Source organism: Rhinoraja longicauda, chromosome 1 (genome assembly GCF_053455715.1).
Source record: "Rhinoraja longicauda isolate Sanriku21f chromosome 1, sRhiLon1.1, whole genome shotgun sequence".
Taxonomy (NCBI): Eukaryota; Metazoa; Chordata; class Chondrichthyes; order Rajiformes; family Arhynchobatidae; genus Rhinoraja; species Rhinoraja longicauda.
The window spans coordinates 31,526,167-31,545,602 of record NC_135953.1 but is presented as its reverse complement, the minus strand read 5'-3'; the positions used below and the strand labels follow the sequence as shown (position 1 = coordinate 31,545,602).

General features: G+C 39.8%; 1 protein-coding gene across 3 annotated transcripts in view; it reads left to right on the top strand.

The window, feature by feature from the left end:
• The window catches only part of LOC144609070 (interleukin-11 receptor subunit alpha-like), a 74,563-nt gene extending 59,901 nt beyond the window's left edge, over nucleotides 1–14,662 (top strand). For all 3 annotated transcript variants that reach the window (XM_078427526.1, XM_078427601.1, XM_078427462.1), the window contains 5 exons: nucleotides 1,796–1,937; nucleotides 4,035–4,136; nucleotides 4,709–4,799; nucleotides 6,363–6,434; nucleotides 7,843–14,662. In XM_078427526.1, coding sequence (XP_078283652.1) covers nucleotides 1,796–1,937; nucleotides 4,035–4,136; nucleotides 4,709–4,799; nucleotides 6,363–6,432 — 405 coding nt within the window. In that variant the 3' untranslated portion in view covers nucleotides 6,433–6,434; nucleotides 7,843–14,662. The remainder of the gene's footprint in view (nucleotides 1–1,795; nucleotides 1,938–4,034; nucleotides 4,137–4,708; nucleotides 4,800–6,362; nucleotides 6,435–7,842) is intronic.
• The last annotated feature ends 4,774 nt before the right edge of the window (nucleotides 14,663–19,436 follow it).

The following is a 19,436-nucleotide window of genomic DNA, read 5'->3' as shown; positions in this document are numbered from 1 at the left end:
CACATAAAACAAGTTAAAGAGCACTAAAAACATAAATTTAACATGTACTATAAAACAACAGAGGAGGAAGGAACAGACAGAGACAGATTGTTGGCGACGCAGCCATTGCTGGGGCCATCCGTACAAGCAGAATAAAAGTTGTCTTGGAAAAAAATATTAAGGAAAATAAACTGTCCATGTAACTTCCCCTCCTCGCAGTGATCATGCACCATTGTCTCTTAATAACACCGTTCCCTGCTGGCGGCTATTGAAATTGGCAGGAATCTTTTCAATTGACACTTGTGCAATTAAACAATGTAACATTTAACATAAAATCAGTCATAGAGCATAGAAGCAGGCCCTGTGGTCCAATTTGCCCATGCTGACCATTTACGTTGGTCCTGTCTGTGTTTGGCACATACCCCTCTAAATCTTTCTTAACCATTTACCTGTCCAAATGTCTTTTAAATATCATGTAGTACCTCCCTCAACCATTTCCTCTGGTTCTAAATCTAAATATTTCCTCTAGAATAACAATTTAGAATCCTATTCCTTTAAACTATTTTTCAGATAGAGACAAACAAGAAAGAAGAAACTATTACTGATGCCATCACTGCTCAACTGTATGTGATTGTGATCCGTGTTTCACCACCACTCTGTGGGGGAAAAGGTGCCCCTTGGATTCCTATTAAATCTTTCCCCTCTCATATTTTTAGTTTTTGTTTCAAAATCCTGCAGGAAAAATAACTTTGCAATTCTGAAACGTTGTAACCCCCCATGCCTTTTTACACATCGGCACAATTATGTTATAGACTGCAATTTTCTATAACGCGAGGTTTCTTAGGAACACAACTATTCCGTTACAGCAGAGCTACCAGTATGGCAGAGCTCCAATAAGCTGTAATCTGACATATTTTGAGATTCCAATGGTTTGTCATCTGGCTCACCACATGAAAATAAGTTTTAGTTGAGTAGGATAATGCTGAGTTCAACCCCTAATTGGCTGAACATTGAGGTTTACCATGCCTTTTTCCAATGAGCTATGTCCCTGGAAAATTTATTATAACAGAGCAAATTTTATTGAAAAAGTTAATTAAATATGAGTTGGGGTATTAATAGGAATAACATGCATGAGTCTGGAAAATCTGTAGCTTGTCCAAGAATCATTATCAGCTTTGGGCATTTTTGGAGGAGCTGTGTGTAAAACTGAAAGGATGGCATTGGGCAAGTGTGTTGAAAAGTCTCCACTATACAGCAGAAGGAAACATACGGTGGGATATACGAAGTGGAGTGATCTTGCATTCCATTTCAAGTTTCAGAAAACTTGAAACTTTTGTTGTCAGTATTTTCAAAATAAAGCATTTGCTTGTAAAGAATAGTGATGTTGGAATAGTAATCCAACTACGAGAATAATTTAGTTTAGAGTTTAGTTTAGAGATGCAGCAAGAAAAAAGGCCCTTCTGCCCACCGAGTCCGTGTCAACCAGCGATCCCTGTAGACCAGTTCCACCTATACACTAGGTAAAATTTACAGAAGCCAATTAACCTATAAACCTGCACCGCTTTGGAATATGGGTGGAAACCGGAGCATCTGGAGAAAACCCATACGGTCACGGGAAGAACGTACAAACTCTGTACAGACAGCACCTGCAGTCAGGATCAAATGCGGGTCTCTGGTGCTGTAAGGCAGCAACTCTATCCCTTAGCCACTGTGCTGCCCAATAGATCATATCACATTATTAATAATTATATTATTATAAATAAATATTTCCTCTAGAATAACAATTTAGAATCCTATTCCTTTAAACTATTTTCAGATAGAGACAAACAAGAAAGAAGAAACTATTACTGATGCCATCACTGCTCAACTGTTTGTGATTCGTGTTAAAGCAAAAGATTCTTTAGACTTTGGGAAGTGGAGTGACTGGAGTTCTGAAGTATTTGTCACTACATGGAGTGGTAAGCAAAATACAGAAGATCATAATCTTTGTTTCAGAATCTAAAGTAAAATTAGTTGTGGTTTTGTGGCATGTTGAACTTAATGCGTGTGCTTGAGATAAATTCTACAGCACTCGCAGTAGCAGGTCTTGTTAGGCAAGTAAAATTTAATAGCAAATCACAGCTTTCACAGATGGCTGAGAGGTCTATAAAGATGATCAAAGGATAAAATAACTAATTGACCTAAAGTGATGTGGCAATAAAAGAAAATTAACAATCTCATTGATGAAGGAGAAGACTTTTTTTTAATGCATCTGACCTTCAGATGCAGGATAAAAATACCTTGTTCTAATTAGATAGCTTTCATTGTTTTGCAGCTCAGCTTTTTTTCTGAAGGACAGGAATAATATAGGTTCTTTCGGCAAGTTAAATATTGGCCAGAGTATCTGAAGAACTTGCTTGCACTTGGGAATAGGAGCAGAGGCTAGTTATTTGGCCCATTAATCATGGTCTCCCATCCCCAACTTCACATCCCCATCCTCCCCAGGGGAACTCTTGCACCCCTTTCTTTATCTAGTTTCTACCTGGCTCTGTCTTAGAAATATTCAGTTCTCTTCAATTTCCCCAATTTTCATAAACTCCAGCCTAATTTGTACACCCAACTTTCCCATAAGTTTCTCATAAAACAACTTGTCTTTTCTAGGGTAGACACAAAATGCTGGAGTAACTCAGTAGGACAGGCAGCATCTCTGGAGAGAAGGATGTTTTGTGTCGAGGCCCTTCCTCAGACGGATGTCAAGGAGTGGGTGGGACAGAAATAGAATGTAGTTGGAGATCGTAAGACTGGTGGGAGAACTGGGAAGGAGGAGGGGATGGAGAGAGAGGGAAAGCAAGAGCTATTTGAAGTTGGAGAAGTCAATATTCATACTGCTAGGGTGTAAGCTACTCAAGTGAAATATGAGGTGCTGTTCCATGCAATTTGCGCTGGGCCTCACTCTGACTGTGGAAGAGGCCCAGGACAGAAAGGTCAGATTGGAAATGGGAGGGGGAGTTAAAGTGCTGAGCAAGCGGGAGATCAGGTAGGTTAAGGTGGACTGAGCGGAGGTGTACAGCGAAACGTTTGCCAAGCCTGCGCTTGGTCTCGCCGATGTACAGAAGTTGACACCTGGAACAGCGGATACAGTAGATGAGGTTGGAGGAGGTGCAAGTGAACCTCTGCCTCACCTGAAAAGACTGTCGGGGTCCTTGGATGGAGTCGAGGGGGGAGCTAAAGGGACAAGTGTTGCATCTCCTGCGTTTGCTGGGGAAAGTACCTGGGGAGGGGGTGGTTTGGGTGGGACGAGATGAGTTGACCAGGGACAATGGTCCTTGGACCATGACCCCACAGTTGAGCACCAGACCTTAATATCACACAACATTTCTGATTTTATTACTTCTGGCTCTCTGCCCTCTAAAGCCTCCAACCTTATCGTTCCCCAGCCCCACATGGCCCGATTTTATCTTCTCCAAAAATTAAAAAATACCTCATTGCCTTTTCTAGATGTCAGTTCGTTACAGCTTCCCCTGATCTGAATCCGGTGTATTAACATCCTTCCTTAAATAACAAGACCAATACTGTACACTGGATGTGGTCTCAACAGTGCCCTCAATAATTCAAGTGTAACCTCCCTTTTTAGTCAATTCCACAAGCAAAAAATGATTACATTCTTTTGGCTTTCCTCGCTACCTTGTACCCGAATTTTTTTTTAAGCTTGGGCAGTTTGTTGCAATCCAGGATGACTTGCTTCCACTTAGGTTCTGTGGATTCTGAGGTGACTCCAGGTGCCAGCATCTTCCACAGACAGAGGCAGGACATGCCTATTGAGGCAAGTGATATCATTCTCACTCAGTTTTCACAGGGCTTTCAATGCGTATAGAATTGGATATTCATGGACCCCAAGAATTGACAGTCATTGGGGATGTTGCAGCTTTTTTTCTGGAGGCTTTTGTCTTTAATTTGCCTGGCCATTGTCTTGTGAATACTGAATGTTAAAATCTTTTGAGTGCAAGCATATGAGATTTAAACTTTTGTGATTGTTTTCTTATAGAAATTTGTAAATTAACTATTTTCCAATGCAGAAATGATCCCAACTACTGTCCCCACATTTACAATGGACTCTCACATGGACTCTCACAGTCAACAAACAGTATTTGCCTCTTCTCCGACTTCAATAATTTCAGGTAAGTTCAGAGTTTAATGTTATTCTTGGTACTCTGTAAAGGATCAGTGTATAATGTCACTGCGTAATAGAACTTGGTAAGTTGTAGAATCGGGTCCAAGCCAGTGGAAGGGAATAATGTTGGTGGAATAAATCACTTGAAGGGAAGGAATTCTGATGTGATTGTTTTGGAAGAATGAATTCCTTAGTGCTTTGCACATGCTCCAACAGTTTTCCCAAGGTGGTATATTTTCTGTTTTTGAAAACCAATTTTAAATGACAAATTGGTGAATAATAATTTAAATATGCCACGAACACTAACTAGCAAGTTAATTATAGAAATGTAATTGAACCCATTTTCACATTATGCAATACATTTTAATACTTCCACGGTGAAAGCAACAATAACACAACTTGCATTTATATGGTTGTTCCAATACATAAGCAGGGAAGATAAATTGACAAACTGTGGATAAGTTTCATGTTTTGTTTTTAAAATTCTGCCGCAAATAAAGTCTAAATGGTGAGATGTGTGTTTTTTGTGTTATTCTGTAGCATTAAAATCAGACCATGTTTCTAATGCTTTGACCATAGGTCCTGATGTGTTGGATAAGTACGCTGTCATATTGATCTCGATTGCCATCTTGGTTGGACTACTCACAATGACGACCGTGTTTGTGTTATGGTATAAAAAATTTGGATTACTTTTGATATTTTTATATGTTACTCTGAGGTAGTGTTATGTTTAATTTATTAATCAGAAATTAATTATTTTAAGTACAAGGTGTGGTAAATGCGCAGAGGTTACATTTTGCAGAGTTCAAATCCTAGTATGGTAGTTATGTTTGGTTACTGATCTGGAATTTGAAAGAAAAACGGTAGTAGTGATGACCCTGACCTTGCAGATTTTTGTAATAACACATCAGGATCACTAATGTTTTTTCTTCAGAGGAAGAAATCTACTGGCCTTACTCATTCTAACTTGTGTATAAACAAAATGAAATGCTGGACAAACTGGCCTGGTCAAGCAACATTTGTGGAACGAGAAACCAGTTAATGTCTGTATCAGATGAAAATTGACTGGTTTGGCTTTCCACGGATGTTCTTTGACTGGTTGAGTTTTTCCAGCATCTCTCTTGTTTCATGCAGAGATCAGACCGTGTAAGGACAGCAAATTGCTTTGTTCTCAGTTTTGGATCCCAGCAACTGCATTTGTTTTCATTTTCCTTTTGCGTATACATGACTCTTTCTTGCTTCGTGCAACGGTTTTGCAGATCACTTAGCTCTTTGCATTTTACATTAAAAACAAATACTAAAACTAAACCAGCCAACTGATGTCACCCAACACACCAAATTCAGACATGGCAAAGTAAGTCCCAGCTCTGTTAATGTGGCAAATTTCTCCTCCAACGCCTCGAGTCTTGTGTCCAAACCAGGTGGTTGCCCCGTAGATTAGTTAAGCAGCAACCTAGCGTAATTGTAAGCACTGAATCATCCCATATCATAATCCCAGGCTACATCCTGTCCCATGGGTGGGACTGAGACCTCCAGAAGTGAAGGGTGGGGAGAGATGAATCTTCAGAGTGTACACCATTGGTCCATTTTATTTAGCAGTGTCCTCAGCACCATTCATCCCTCCACGGCTGGCGTGCAGTAATTGCCAAATGCACTGCGGTTGGACTAAAGGTAGGCTGCTCCAGCATCTCCCAAACCTGTGAACTCCACCACCAAGGTAGTTTAGTTCCCTCCATGTCGCAGTGACTTGAAAATGTACGACAGGCCACTTGTTGTCACAGGGTCGAAATCCTGGAATTTCCACTCTAACAGCACTTTGCCAGAAGGTTTACAGCAGTTCACAAAGGCAGCTACCACCATCTTCTCGAGGCCTTTGTGTTTGGGGAATAAATGTTGACTTTGCAGCAATGCACAGATCTTGAAAATGAATAAATGGGAAAATTGCTCAGTAATCACCACCCAGGGAACTAGCCAAAGGATTAGTTGCCTCCTTTTAGTTCTACTTGGAACAAAATGTAAGCAATGTATTTTGCAGGACAAAATTGAAGACGCAGCTCCTGATATTGATCAAAATTAGAGAATGGCCAATATATTATCAGTCATTACTCTATAGTCTGACCAGTTACTCCAAATGCATTTTTAGAGTATTGCTTTGTAAATCACCTTAATTGTTATCTGAATGTGAATCCAAACTTTAACCTTTAGGATGATTGAACATATATTTTCTTTCCAGGGTCCAAAAGAAAAGGCAAGAACAACATGAGGCCAATGTTGTGATGAAGAAGAAGCTAGCATATTTTTAATGGTATGTATACAACTCTGGCTCCTTCCCCATTGCAATCTTTTTAAAATAAACCAGAACTGAGGAACATTTAGAACATTTAGATTCATTATTATTCAGTATTTAGGTATTGGCACAAATTTCTGCATTTAAGTTGGAACATATTGCTGGAATACATACTGGTGACCCTGTATTATGGGTCAGATTGAGTTCCTCGTAAAACGTCCAACTCACAATTTTCTGCAGCACAGAGCCACGTGAGTGTTTGTCAACAAATAGAAGTTAAAAAAAAAATGTTTCTTTTATTTTTTCTGCAAGTTCTATGAGAACAAATTTAATTCTATTTATAAAATTTTGGGCCATTGATTAGGCCTTATCATTGTTGCATGTACTAAGATAGAAACAGAGAAAATAGGTGCAGGGTTAGGCCATTCAGCCCTTCGAGCCAGCACCTCCTTTCAATATGATCATGGCTGATCATCCTAAATCAGTTCCCCGTTCCGGCTTTCTCACCATATCCCTTGATTCCTTTAGCCCTAAGAGCTAAATCTAACTCTCTCTTGAAAACATCCAGTGAATTGGCCTCCACTGCCTTCTGTGGTAAAGAATTGCACAGATTCACAACTCTGGGTGAAAAAGCTTTGCAAAAAGATATAGCAAAGTTTTGTTTGTGCACTATCCAATCAAATCATATCATACATCGGTGTAATCAAGCCATAGTCAAATACACAATCCAACAGGTAGTGCAAAAAGAAAAATGCCAGAATGCAGAATATAATTTTACAGCATTATGGTGTTAGTTACAGAGAAATCATCCATGGTCCGCAAGAATAGTGTTTTATTGTCATATGTCCTGAAATGGAACAATGGAATTTTAATTTACAGCAGCACAATAGATATGTACACAAAGTACCCTGTAAACACCATAATAATCAACAGAAAAATTCAGTGTGTATGTATAGATCTATATTGATTTTTATTTTTTTGCTAATGATTGCCTCCAAGTCCACGTAGTTCAGAGATTATTTGGAGGTTGTAGTGTTTAATAGCCTGATGGCGATAGGTTGTACCTCAAACAATGAGGTAGGTTGACAGACATCTTAGCCTACGGGAGGACTGTTCAATAGTCTGATAACAGCAGGGAAAAAGCAATTCCTGAATTTCTTGGTGTGTGGTTTCAAGCTTTTGTATCTTCTGCCTGACAGGAGAGGGGAGAGGAGGGAATGACTGGGATGATAAAGGTCCTATAAACTGAAGAAAATGTCTAGATGCTTCCAACCAGTTTCCACGTTGAACTTGGTTGAACTTCTCAACAGCACGTACTAAATGCAATGTTTTTACAAAACTGTATAAGTTTATTGGAGATTGATTTGTTGTAGTTGTTAAATTTCCTTGTTAATGACCTTTCAATATCCATTTATGTATTTTCCAGAATTTGGCTATATTATCATGGCCTAATGTCGCAAATTGTTTGATGCAGTTTGGTTTCTGCCGCTAAGTTTGGTTTTTGGAAAGCAGAGTTTAAACACGAAGAACCCAACATGCTCTATTACAACCAAAAACATCTACTTGTTATCAGAAGAAAAAATGTTGGCAGCTTCTGAAGACTAACAAAGGATAACTGTTGGAAAGAATGGGGCGAACCATCAGATCTGCATCGTGACGCAAAATGTCCGCAGTGTACAGAAGAGAAAATCATTCGTAATTTTAACTGTCTCCGTAACCTGCAGCCACAAGATACCTTTACAAGCGTTACAGTAGGAAGCTGGAGCTAAGTGCTAAGGAAATAGTGATTATTACGTGTAGCAGTCTGAGCCAGTTTTGGTCTTTGCTTACTTTAAAGCTCCTGACCATTTGAGCATAGAATTACATCAGCCAAATAAGTGTGCCTTTTTAATTGCGAAGGAGAAATATCCTGTGTTTGAACTTGAAGCACAGGTGTTGATGTGCGTAGAAGGGAAAACACATAAGATATGGATTATGCACATCAATGCTTTTTGTCTGTGCAGCCATGCTCATTTCTGTAGAGCATAAACTATCCATTAGAGAGCAGGTGGGGCTCTTAGTTTAATATTTTTGCACAAATTGTGCTAGAAATCAAACATTTTGGATAAAAGCCACAAAAATATGTAAGGGTGGCTTAATCGGGTTCCAAGCTTTTTTGTTCTTTATTATTGAAATGTCAAATTGCATCATTTTAATTGTTGCTGCTGCTCTTCATTCAAAAGGATACCTTGCCAAACCATGATAATGATTTAGTAAGACATTTAAATGCCTATTTAATGGAGATATTTCAAAATTGGGTCAATTTCTGTGCAACTCCCTCTTCCTCTTCCCCCTCCCCTCCCCAATATTTTGAGGTAATTTATGCTTTTTAATACTGTATCTCAAAATTACTATTGAAGGTCTTGGAGATGTTAAAACTGGTTTGCAACATCAGCTTTTAAGTATTGTGAATGAGTCAAACTACAAGATCTGCCATTGTATTTTTATTGTCGTGAAGTTGCATGATAGGCAGAATCAAACAAACCCTGAGGGCAAGCCGCAATGAAGCGGTAGGTCAGATGTTCAGAACCTTGGTCTAAAATATGAGATTTTTGAAGGTCAGAGGAAGAAATAGAAACAGTAGGAAATTCAGAATGTGGGGTCTTGGCAGATGAAAACTGGTGGTGAGAATATTCAATCATTGTAAGGTTATGGGAAGTCGAGCAAGGCAAATCAGATGTGCATTGGAAAAGTTGAGAGGTATCAATGGATGATGGAGACTAAAAATGGTGGTTTCATCATCCCCTGTCTTCAATAGGAGATACATGTGCTGATTCAGCACACTGTCTGAAAGGCAGTCTGACAATACAATTTAGAGATGGTGAATGGCACAAGAAAGGCAGTCCCCCCCCCCCCCCCCCCCAGTAGGCAGCAGCTCAATGCACATTGCATAATTGGTAACCGCAAATTAGCATTGCCATATAAATGATAATAAAATCAGTTGCTAAGCAGTTGGTGCAAGGAGAAAAGGCCCTTGTCTAAGTATTGTCAGAAATGTACAACCATGCTTTCTGTTGTGAAGCAACTCTTGCATCTTGGATGGGAAAATGTAACTTAAACTGGCCAACATCTGACAGCTATTAGTCACAGATTTGGCTGTATTAATTGCAGGGCCATAACTGTCTGGGGAGTCACTATGAAACTCTTCTACTAACCAACCAGTCAGCTTGCATCTGCCAGAAGAATATCTCAAATGATAAGGTTTGAAAGTGTTAAATCGCTAAACTAAGTTGCTAATATTTCTTTATGGCATACAGATATTGTCATTCACATTTAGCAATGTGCTTTGCCTGGTTTTCTATAAGTTATCCACAATCATATTCCTTTTGAAGTATCTGTAATTCTAAATTGCATTATTGTTGGACATTTGTTATTGTTAAAAAAATATAGCTGAAACTCAGGAGAAGGTAATTGCCATTTGAGGAGATGATATTGAAGTCCAAATAATGGTGATTTGCACAGGAGTTTATCAAATGTTTTGAACTTTTTAAAAAGACACTGTTATTGCACTTGAGAGAATTTTATACTGGATATATAGTCTATAACTCTGTAGATGCATGGGGGCTAGTAATTTCTCAAAATTGTCTTGCATCATTTTGTTACAATTGACCAGCAATGCAAGTAGGCAGTTACCTCTGCTGCAGATGCATAAAATCATTTATGCTAAATTCTGAATATTATTTGCAGTTCCAATCGATGAAATTGCAGGCTTTGGAACTGGTTCAGAAGAGGTTCACCAGCATACTGCCTGGATTAAAGAATATTAGTTATAAGGCAAATTTGCCAAACTTGGAATGTTTTCTCTGGATTTTGGAGGCTGAGGGGCAACCTGATTGCAGTCTATAATTATTAGAGGCATCAGTATGTGCCATGAACAGTCTTTTTCCTGGGGTAGAAATGTCAAATATTAGAAAACATGGTTTAAGTGAGGGGGAGAATTAAAGGACATTTTTTTTCAATACAGGGTGCCTGTAAAATACTTCAAGGGGAGGTGATAGAAGCAAACACAATAACATGCAAGAGGCATTTAGACTGGCACTTGAACAGGCAGGAGTTGGTGGGATATGGATCAGGTGCAGGCAGATAGGATGAGTTTAAATTGGCATTATGGTCAGCATGGGCATTGTGGGTTGAATAGCCTATTCTGTATGTGCTATGCTTTATAATGTATTTGATACATGCGTGAGACTTTTCTTGATAGGCTGGTAAATATAGATATCTATTTCAATTGTGCCGGAAGGAACTGCAGGTGCTGGTTTAAACCGAAGATAGACACAAAAAGCTGGAGTAACTCAGCGGGACAGGCAGCATCTCTGGAGAGAAGGAATGGGTGACGTTTCAGGTCGAGACCCTTTTTCAGACTGGTTAGGGATAAAGGTTAGGAAATGAGAGATATAGACAATGATGTCAAGGTATGTCTTGATCTACTTTGAAGAAGTTCTCCTCTCTCTGACGAGAGTTCAACAACAATCTTTCATTCATTGTTCTTTAACATCATCATCTATATCTCTCTTTTCCCTTATCCTTAACCAGTTTGAAGAAGGGTCTCTACCTGAAACGTCACCCATTCCTTCTCTCCAGAGATGATGCCTGTCCCACTGAGTTACTCCAGCATTTTGTCTATCTTCTATCTATTTCAAGTATTTTGCTGTCTAGAAGTTATGCATTTAGTCCTGAAGCTTAAAAGGGCAAATGTCACAGATTCGCAGCCAGATGCTGAGCTTCAGTGCAGTTCAGAACAGATTGTCTTTGTGCTTCAATGCTGTTAATCTCTGTTCTCTGAGAACCCTCTCTCTTCATTCTTGTTTCTTAATTGGCACCAGAAATATGCCATACACTGACTACTTTGCACTCAGTAACCCTGAGGCTGGTCTTGCTATCAAATGTCAATCTAAAAAAGCTACCCTTTATATAATGAAGAACACCGTGAATCTGGATCAGGAGTGTTTATTTGTCAATGCACCAGATATGAACTAGACCAATGAAATTCTTTCTTACCTCGGCTTACGGGTCCATTGGACTCAACAATAATGAAAATAAATATACAATAAATTAGTTATTCAAAGTAAACTAAACCATGATAGCCCAAAATACCAAATTCCATAAAGCAACTAGAGTAGCTAATGTTAAAATATTATTAGCCTGATTTCGACTTGCAATGCAGGCTTGACAAAATCGAATACATTGCCTGACGTTGCTATATTTTTGACCATTGTAAAATAATCTACAGAATGCAAATGAATGCTCTTTCACATATTTCTTTCTTTCAATATAAACTTTATTCATTAGAATATATGCAAGGAATACAAAAAAAGTACATGGCTTTCTTTATATTCATAGTGTTGTGTCGTCTATATATTCATAGGGTTATTAGTTCAAAAACATTATAGCAATGTGAGCACATTCTGTATACAGAGCACCACTGCCCTTTTGAGTGATACAAAACAACTTGTGTTTGAGATGCTTTTGCACAGGAGTCAGCCCTTTCAGTGTCTTGTCAGAGAATGACCTTAGACTGCAATAATTCTCCACAAAGCCTCAGCATAGGCTGCACTAAGCTTCAGTGCATCCCCCACGTATTTCTGTAGCTTGAAATGTCTCGTACAAATCTCAACAGAACCTGTTCAGTGACATTAAGATTTGTAAATTTAAAAAAAATCCCCTCAGAATAAAATAAGTTTTAAATGCTTATTGACCCCTATTCCTAATTGTCAGTAAGGATTTATCCATCTCGGAACGTTCATAACACTTTTCCAGCCTCAGGCAGGAACATATTTATGAATTGTATCCAATATTTCAAAAATCATCCATTGCCTTGTGATCCCTGATGTTCATTTGATATGGACGAAACCTGTGAGTATACTTCACTGCTTAAAATATTGCTTTGCTAAATCACCATAGAACTTTAGGAAAAAAAATTAATGCCAATTTAAAAAGGCAACTCCTGCAGCATTTTTTAAAACATTGAGTCCTTCCTACATTTCTCTGTTCGGAGCCTGGTCCCAGGTCAATTTGGGCTGCTTTGGTTTAAGTAGTCAACCTGTTGTAACATGTGAAATGGAATCCCTTGTCCCGGCACTAAATCTTTAGGCGCATGTTTGTCTTTGTAATCTGTTTAGCCACATACCAGATTGCATTTATTTGAGGAAATAATCCAGACATTTGGCATGTTGATAGCGAATCATAGAGTACAGCATGAAAACAGGCCCTTTGGCCCAACTCGTTCATGCCAACCAAGAGGCCCCATCTAAGCTACTCATCTGCCTCCATTTGGTCTATATCCCTCCTAAATCTTTCCTATCCATGTACTGGTCCAAGTGTATTTTATATGTTGATTTTGTATCTATCTCAACTACCACCTCTGGCAGCTCATTCCACATACCCACCTTCCTCTGAGTGAAGCAGATAAAATACCAACATGTATTTATTTTGGAGCCAATCAACCAAAATAATTGTATTGTGTGCAAAGGATTCTGGAGCTTTCAGTGGGAATCCATGTTCCCTGATCTTTTGTGCTACTTTTAAGAAAGAAAAACAGCACAAGGTAGTGCCACCCAAAAAACTAACCATGTTCCTAGGTTGACTAAATATACTTTGGGAGTTTCCACTTATTTCACAGACCATTTAGGAAAGCTTGACAAATAAACTGGCTCTTCTGAACACATGTGTACCAATAAAGATGTTAAAGATTTGAACTGATTTAGTGCTCTGACAGTAAATTAATTTATATTCTCACAATTTAAAATTGTTACTCCCAATTTATAGATTGCCACTGTCACAAATGTCATGTTAAAGATGCTGTAATTATTTTAACTTTTCTAAAATGTACATTGATTGAAAGCCAAATGGTATTGATTTCGGGGAGATTTTGCATACAAATGACTTGAGTAGAAACTAGAGGAAAGTTCTGAAAACAAAGCTTTGTTGATTATGAAAATCATAAGTTTTGCTGTATCCTCAAAGTAAATACATGTTGGACCAGTTTTAATTAGCCAGCAAGCTTTGTTCCTCATCTTTATTTGTTTTACGAAATGCCAATTATGAAAAGGGGATGACAATCAGGAAATCTCGCGATACTTGCATGTGATGTCTCGATGAGTTGAAGCATTTTGACTCCCGTAGATTTTAATAATGTAACTTCGTCCTGTGTTGAATTTTTTTTTTTAGAGATTACCTATGCAGTAAAGACATTTTGGTGGTATGCAATGGGTGAGGTTTGACTCGGTAATTTTAATGAGTTTCCATGAAATGTAATGGAGGATTAATAATTTGCTTGAGTTGTGCTGAAAGTTGAAAAATTGATTGAATGGATCAATAGTGGATGAAGTAGAACTCTCTCATCTAGGTTTAGCAAGTCGACCAACATGTTGGATCTTCTGGCCTTATAAAATAATCTGTCCAGAAAAGACTGCAAAGGTTCTGCCATTTACGATATCATATACTCAAATTTGGCACTAGACCCTAGTTTAGTGTGGGCAATATTGTATTTGCCACTTCAGTATCAGATTTAATAGCCAACCGAACTATCTTTTGAAGGAACATGGTTTATTTTTGATAGTTTGGCAATTGTCCTATTATATCTGCAAAGAAAAGTGGCAAAAGATAATCAAATACTGGGGATTTCAACTATTTGAGAAATTACAGCTAAATGTGAGAATTAAAAATTCCAGCATTGTATTTTTTAATCATATTGTAAGTGGAGGAAATACGACTTTTAAATATTGGTGAGTAAATTAGAATTTGATTTCATTTGGAAGCATCAATTCTCTAGTTCCCTTTATTTTTTACTTGTAAATTAACTTGTAGCAGTAAAGTGATGACAAATTGTGGATGTTGTGTGTTCTCTCATGAATGAGAACAATTAATGCCAGTGGTAAAATATATTAATGGATCCTTCAATACTTGTGCATCAGTATTATTCAATATTTTCTGTATCTGTAAGATTTTTAATAAGCTATGTTTTGTTGGTTCCAAAGATCTATTTTCAATACATCAAATGTGATTTTTAATGAAAGAAGCTATGTATTTTTTTTAGCATCTGTTCTGAGGAAAAGCTTTTGACAATTTTTTTCATTCGAGAAAATTTGATTGGTTTAATTGCATTTGCAATTTTTATGAAAAATGCCAGTATTTATCTTGCTCATGAATACACTTTTTTGTCACAATGTAATTAGAATTTTCTTGTATTTACTAGTCTTTACAAAATAAACAGGTTATAACATTCTGAATGTATAAAATGTATCTTTGCTTACTTAATACACATCACATCCACGCAAGCCATATCATGATGAATGCAACTCCATTCTGGGAATATTACCTGTGCCCAAACCAACCACTCTATGAAACTTTGCTTATGTTGGATGGGCCATGCACAAATACAATCTATATTTGCATGTGCTGTTTGCATTGTTGTTCTTATAGCTGTCTCAACTACCTCCTCTGGCAGGATGTGTAGGAAAGAACTGCAGTTGCTGGTTTAAATCGAAGGTAGACACAAAATGCTGGAGTAACTCAGCGGGACAGGCAGCATCTCTGGAGAGAAGGAGTGGGTGATGTTTTGGGTCGAGACCCTTCTTCAGACTGAAGAAATGTCACCCATTCCTTCTCTCCAGGTAAACCAGCATCTCAACTGGTGTCTCAACATCCTTGCTGTAGCAAGGTGACCAAAACTGAACACAATACTCTAAATGTGGCCAAATGCACCAAATTCTATACTCAATACCTGACTGATGAAGGCCGATGTACCCAAAGCCGTCTTTATCATCCTGTCTATAACATCATTTGCAAGGAACTGTGTGCCTGTGCTCAATCCATCTGCTCTACAATGTTCCCCAGGGGTCTACCTTTCGCTATAAAGGTTCTGACTCCTCAAAGTGCAACACCATTTAGTGGGTGGCACAGTGGCGCAGCTGGTTGAGCCATGCTGCATCTCTCTAAATCTCACATTTTGGTCCTTTAAAGCTACATCATAACCTCCTGACTCTTATACTCAATGCGTAAGAAGGAACTGCAGATGCTGGTTTAAACTGAAGATTGAATAAATTTTATTAGCCAAAAATGTATACATACAAGGAATTTGCCTTGGTGCTTTGCTCGCAAGTAATAGCACGATATACAGTAGACAATTAAAAATAAAACATAATTTAAACATGAAGAAGGAAATAAAATACCAAAGGCACAAAAAGCTGGAGTAACTCAGCGGGACAGGCAGCATCTCTGGAGAGAGGGCATGGATGATGTTTCGGGTCAAGACCCTTCTCAATGCCTTGTCGAATGAAGCCAAGCATACCATATGCCTTCTTTACCTACTTGATGCCACTTTCAGATTCCACCAAGGGACATGTTTCCCTCTCCTCCATTTCCATCATTCTGAAAGGAAGGTTCCCTTTACTGCTCTCTTTCCATTCTTCCACCATCTATTGCTACCTTGCACCATTTTCCTGTATAACTAGGGGGGTTGGGCCAAAGGTCCTGTTTCCACATTGTAAGAGTCAATAACTATGATCACCGAGTTGGAATTGTACTGTACAAATAATCACTGCTAATTTACATAAATAAATATAGATACATACATAGATACATAGAGAATAGGTGCAGGAGTAGGCCATTCGGCCCCTTGAGCCAGCACCGCCATTCAATGTGATCATGGCTGATCATCCACAATCAGTACCCTGTTCCTGCTTTCTCCCCGTACCCCTTGATTCTGCCCCAAGAGCTCTATCTAACTCTCCTTTGAAAGCATCTAGAGAATCGGCTTCCACTGCCTTCTGAGGCAGAGAATTCCACAAATTCACAACTCTGTGTGAAAAAGTTTTTCCGCATCTCAGTTCTAAATGGCCTACCCCTTATAAACTATGCCCCCTGTTTCTGGAGTCCCCCAACATCGGGAACATGTTTCCTGCATCAAGCGTGTCCAATCCCTTAATAATTTTATATGTTTCTATAAGATCCCCACTCATCTTTCTAAATTCCAGTGAATACAAGCTCAGTCGCTTCATTCTTTCATCATATGACAGTCCCACCATCTCGGGAACTAACCTCGTGAGCCTACGCTGCAATCCCTCAATAGCAAGAATGTCCTTCCTCAAATTAGGAGACCAAAACTGCACACTATACTCCAGAGGTGTGGCCTCACCATGGCTCTGTACAGGGGGACCTCTTTGTTCCTATACTCCTCTCTTTAAGAAGTTCAACATGCCATTAGCTTTCTTCACTGCCTGTCGTATCTGTTTGCAGCAGATACAACATATCTGTTGCAAGATTAATAGTTGTCAGAGTAGGGGATTTTAACTTTCCAAAATAGATTGGGACTGCCTTAGTGTCAAGGGATTCGATGTGGTGGAATTTGTCAAGTGTGTTCAGAAAGTTTGTTTAGGCAATGTGTAAAGGATCCCTTAAAGGAGAGGGCAAAATTTGATCGACTTAGGGAATTGGGCTGGGCAAGTGATCGACTTAGGGAATTGGACTGGGCAAGATTTTGGGATGGTCCAGAAGTTGAAGTTCTAAATTGGGGCAAGGCTAACTTTAGTATACAGCAGGATCTTGCAAGTTGTTTGGAGTTGGGCAAAGGGGTGTTTAGAAATTGTGATAGAGAGTTCAAAACAGGTGGGAGTAAGGAACCCTGGATGATGATAACAATTGAGGTTCTGATCAGCGTAGGTCAGGTACAGACAGCTGGGATTAAGTATAACCCTGAAGGGGTATAGACAATAGACAATAGACAATAGGTGCAGGAGTAGGCCATTCAGCCCTTCGAGCCAGCACCGCCATTCAATGCGATCATGGCTGATCCTCTCAATCAGTACCCCGTTCCTGCCTTCTCCCCATACCCCCTCACTCCGCTATCCTTAAGAGCTCTATCCAGCTCTCTCTTGAAAGCACCCAACGAACTGGCCTCCACTGCCTTCTGAGGCAGAGAATTCCACACCTTCACCACTCTCTGACTGAAAAAGTTCTTCCTCATCTCCGTTCTAAATGGCCTACCCCTTATTCTTAAACTGTGGCCCCTTGTTCTGGACTCCCCCAACATTGGGAACATGTTTCCTGCCTCTAATGTGTCCAATCCCCTAATTATCTTATATGTTTCAATAAGATCCCCCCTCATCCTTCTAAATTCCAGTGTATACAAGCCTAATTGCTCCAGCCTTTCAACATGCGACAGTCCCGCCATTCCGGGAATCAACCTAGTGAACCTACGCTGCACGCCCTCAATAGCAAGAATATAGATTAAGAAGGAAATCAGGAGGGTAAAAAGTGGACACGAGATATTTCAGAATATTACAGAAAGAAGGTTAACTATAGAGATAAAACAAAGTGGTCATAATGTGTGTATCATAGACAATAAACATGGTTGACAACAATTACAATGGGATCTTGATCAGCTGGGCAAGTGGGCCGAGGAATGGCAAATAGCGTTTAATTCAAGTAAGCGTGAGGTGTTGCATTTTGAGAAGTCGGATCAGGACAGGAGCTTTACAGTAAACGGTAGAGTCCTGGGGACTGTCCTGGAGACAGGGACCTCAGAATACAAGTAGGTAGATATAAGAAGCTGGAGTAACTCAGCAGGACAAGCAGCATCTCTGGAGAGAAGGAATGGGTGATGTTTCGGGTCAAGACCCTTCTTCAGACGGGTTAGGGATAAGGGAAATGAAAGATATAGGCAATGATATAGGAAGATAAAGGAACAATGAATGAAAGGTATGCAAAAAAGTAACGATGATAAAGGAAACAGGCCATTGTTAGCTGTTCGTTAGGTGAAGACGAGAAGCTAGTGTGACTTGGGTGGGTGGGTGGGTGGGGTGGGGTGGGGGGGGGGGGATAAGTAGAGAGAATGACAGGGCTGCTTGAAGTTCGAGAAATCAAAATTCATACCACTGGGCTGTAAGCTGCCCGTGCAAAATGAGATGCTGTTGCTCCAATTTGCATTTAGTCTCACTCTGACAATGGAGGAGGCCTAGGACAGAAAGGTCTGTGTGGGAATGGGAAGGAGAATTAAAGTGTTTAGCAACCAGGAGATCAGGTAGGTTCAGTCGGACTGAGTGCAGGTGTGCAGCAAAACGATCGCCCAATCTACTTATGGTCTCGCTGATGTATAAGAGTCCACATCTTGAACAACGGATACGGTAGATGAGATTGGAGGAGGTGCAAGTGAACCTCTGCCTAACCTGAAAGGACTGTCGGGGTCCCTGGACAGGTGTTGCATCTTCTGCGGTTTCTGGGGAGGGGGTGGTTTGGATGGGAAAGGATGAGTTAACCAGGGAGTTGCGGAGGGAACAGTCTCTGTGGAAGACGGAAAGGGGTGGAGATGGGAAAATGTGGCTAGTGGTTGGATCCCGTTGGAGGTGGTGGGAATTATGTGTTGTATGCGACGGCTGATGGGGTGAAAAGTAGGGACTTGGGGGACTCTGTTGTGAGTATGGGGAGCAAGGCCGGAGCTATGGTACTGAGGAGAACAAGTGAGGGCCTCATCTATGATGGGAGAGGGGAACCCTCCTTCCCTAAAGAATGAGGACATCTCGGATGTCCTGGTATGGAACACCTCATCTTGGGCGCAGATGCGGTGTAGATGGAGGAATTGGGAGTAGGGGACAGTTTTTGCATGAAGCTGGGTAGGAAGAAGTGTAGTCGAGATAGTTGTGGGAGTCAGTGGGTTTGTAATACATGTCAGTCGATAGTTTATTTCCTGTGATGGGGAATGTGAGATCAAGAAATGGGAGGGAGGTGTTGAAGATGGTCCAAGTAAATTTGAGTGCAGGATAGAAATTGGTGGTGAAGTTGATGAAGTCCATGACTTCTGCATGGGTGCAGGAGGTAGCACCTATGCAGTTATCAATGCCTTGGACTTGGAGGAAGTGTGAGGAGTCGAAGGAAAAGTTATTAAAGCTGAGGACCAGCTCTGCTAGGTGGAGTAGAGTGTTAGTGGAGGGAAATTGGAAGGTTCTGCGGTCGAGGAAGAAACGGAGGGCTTTAAGGCCTCCCTGA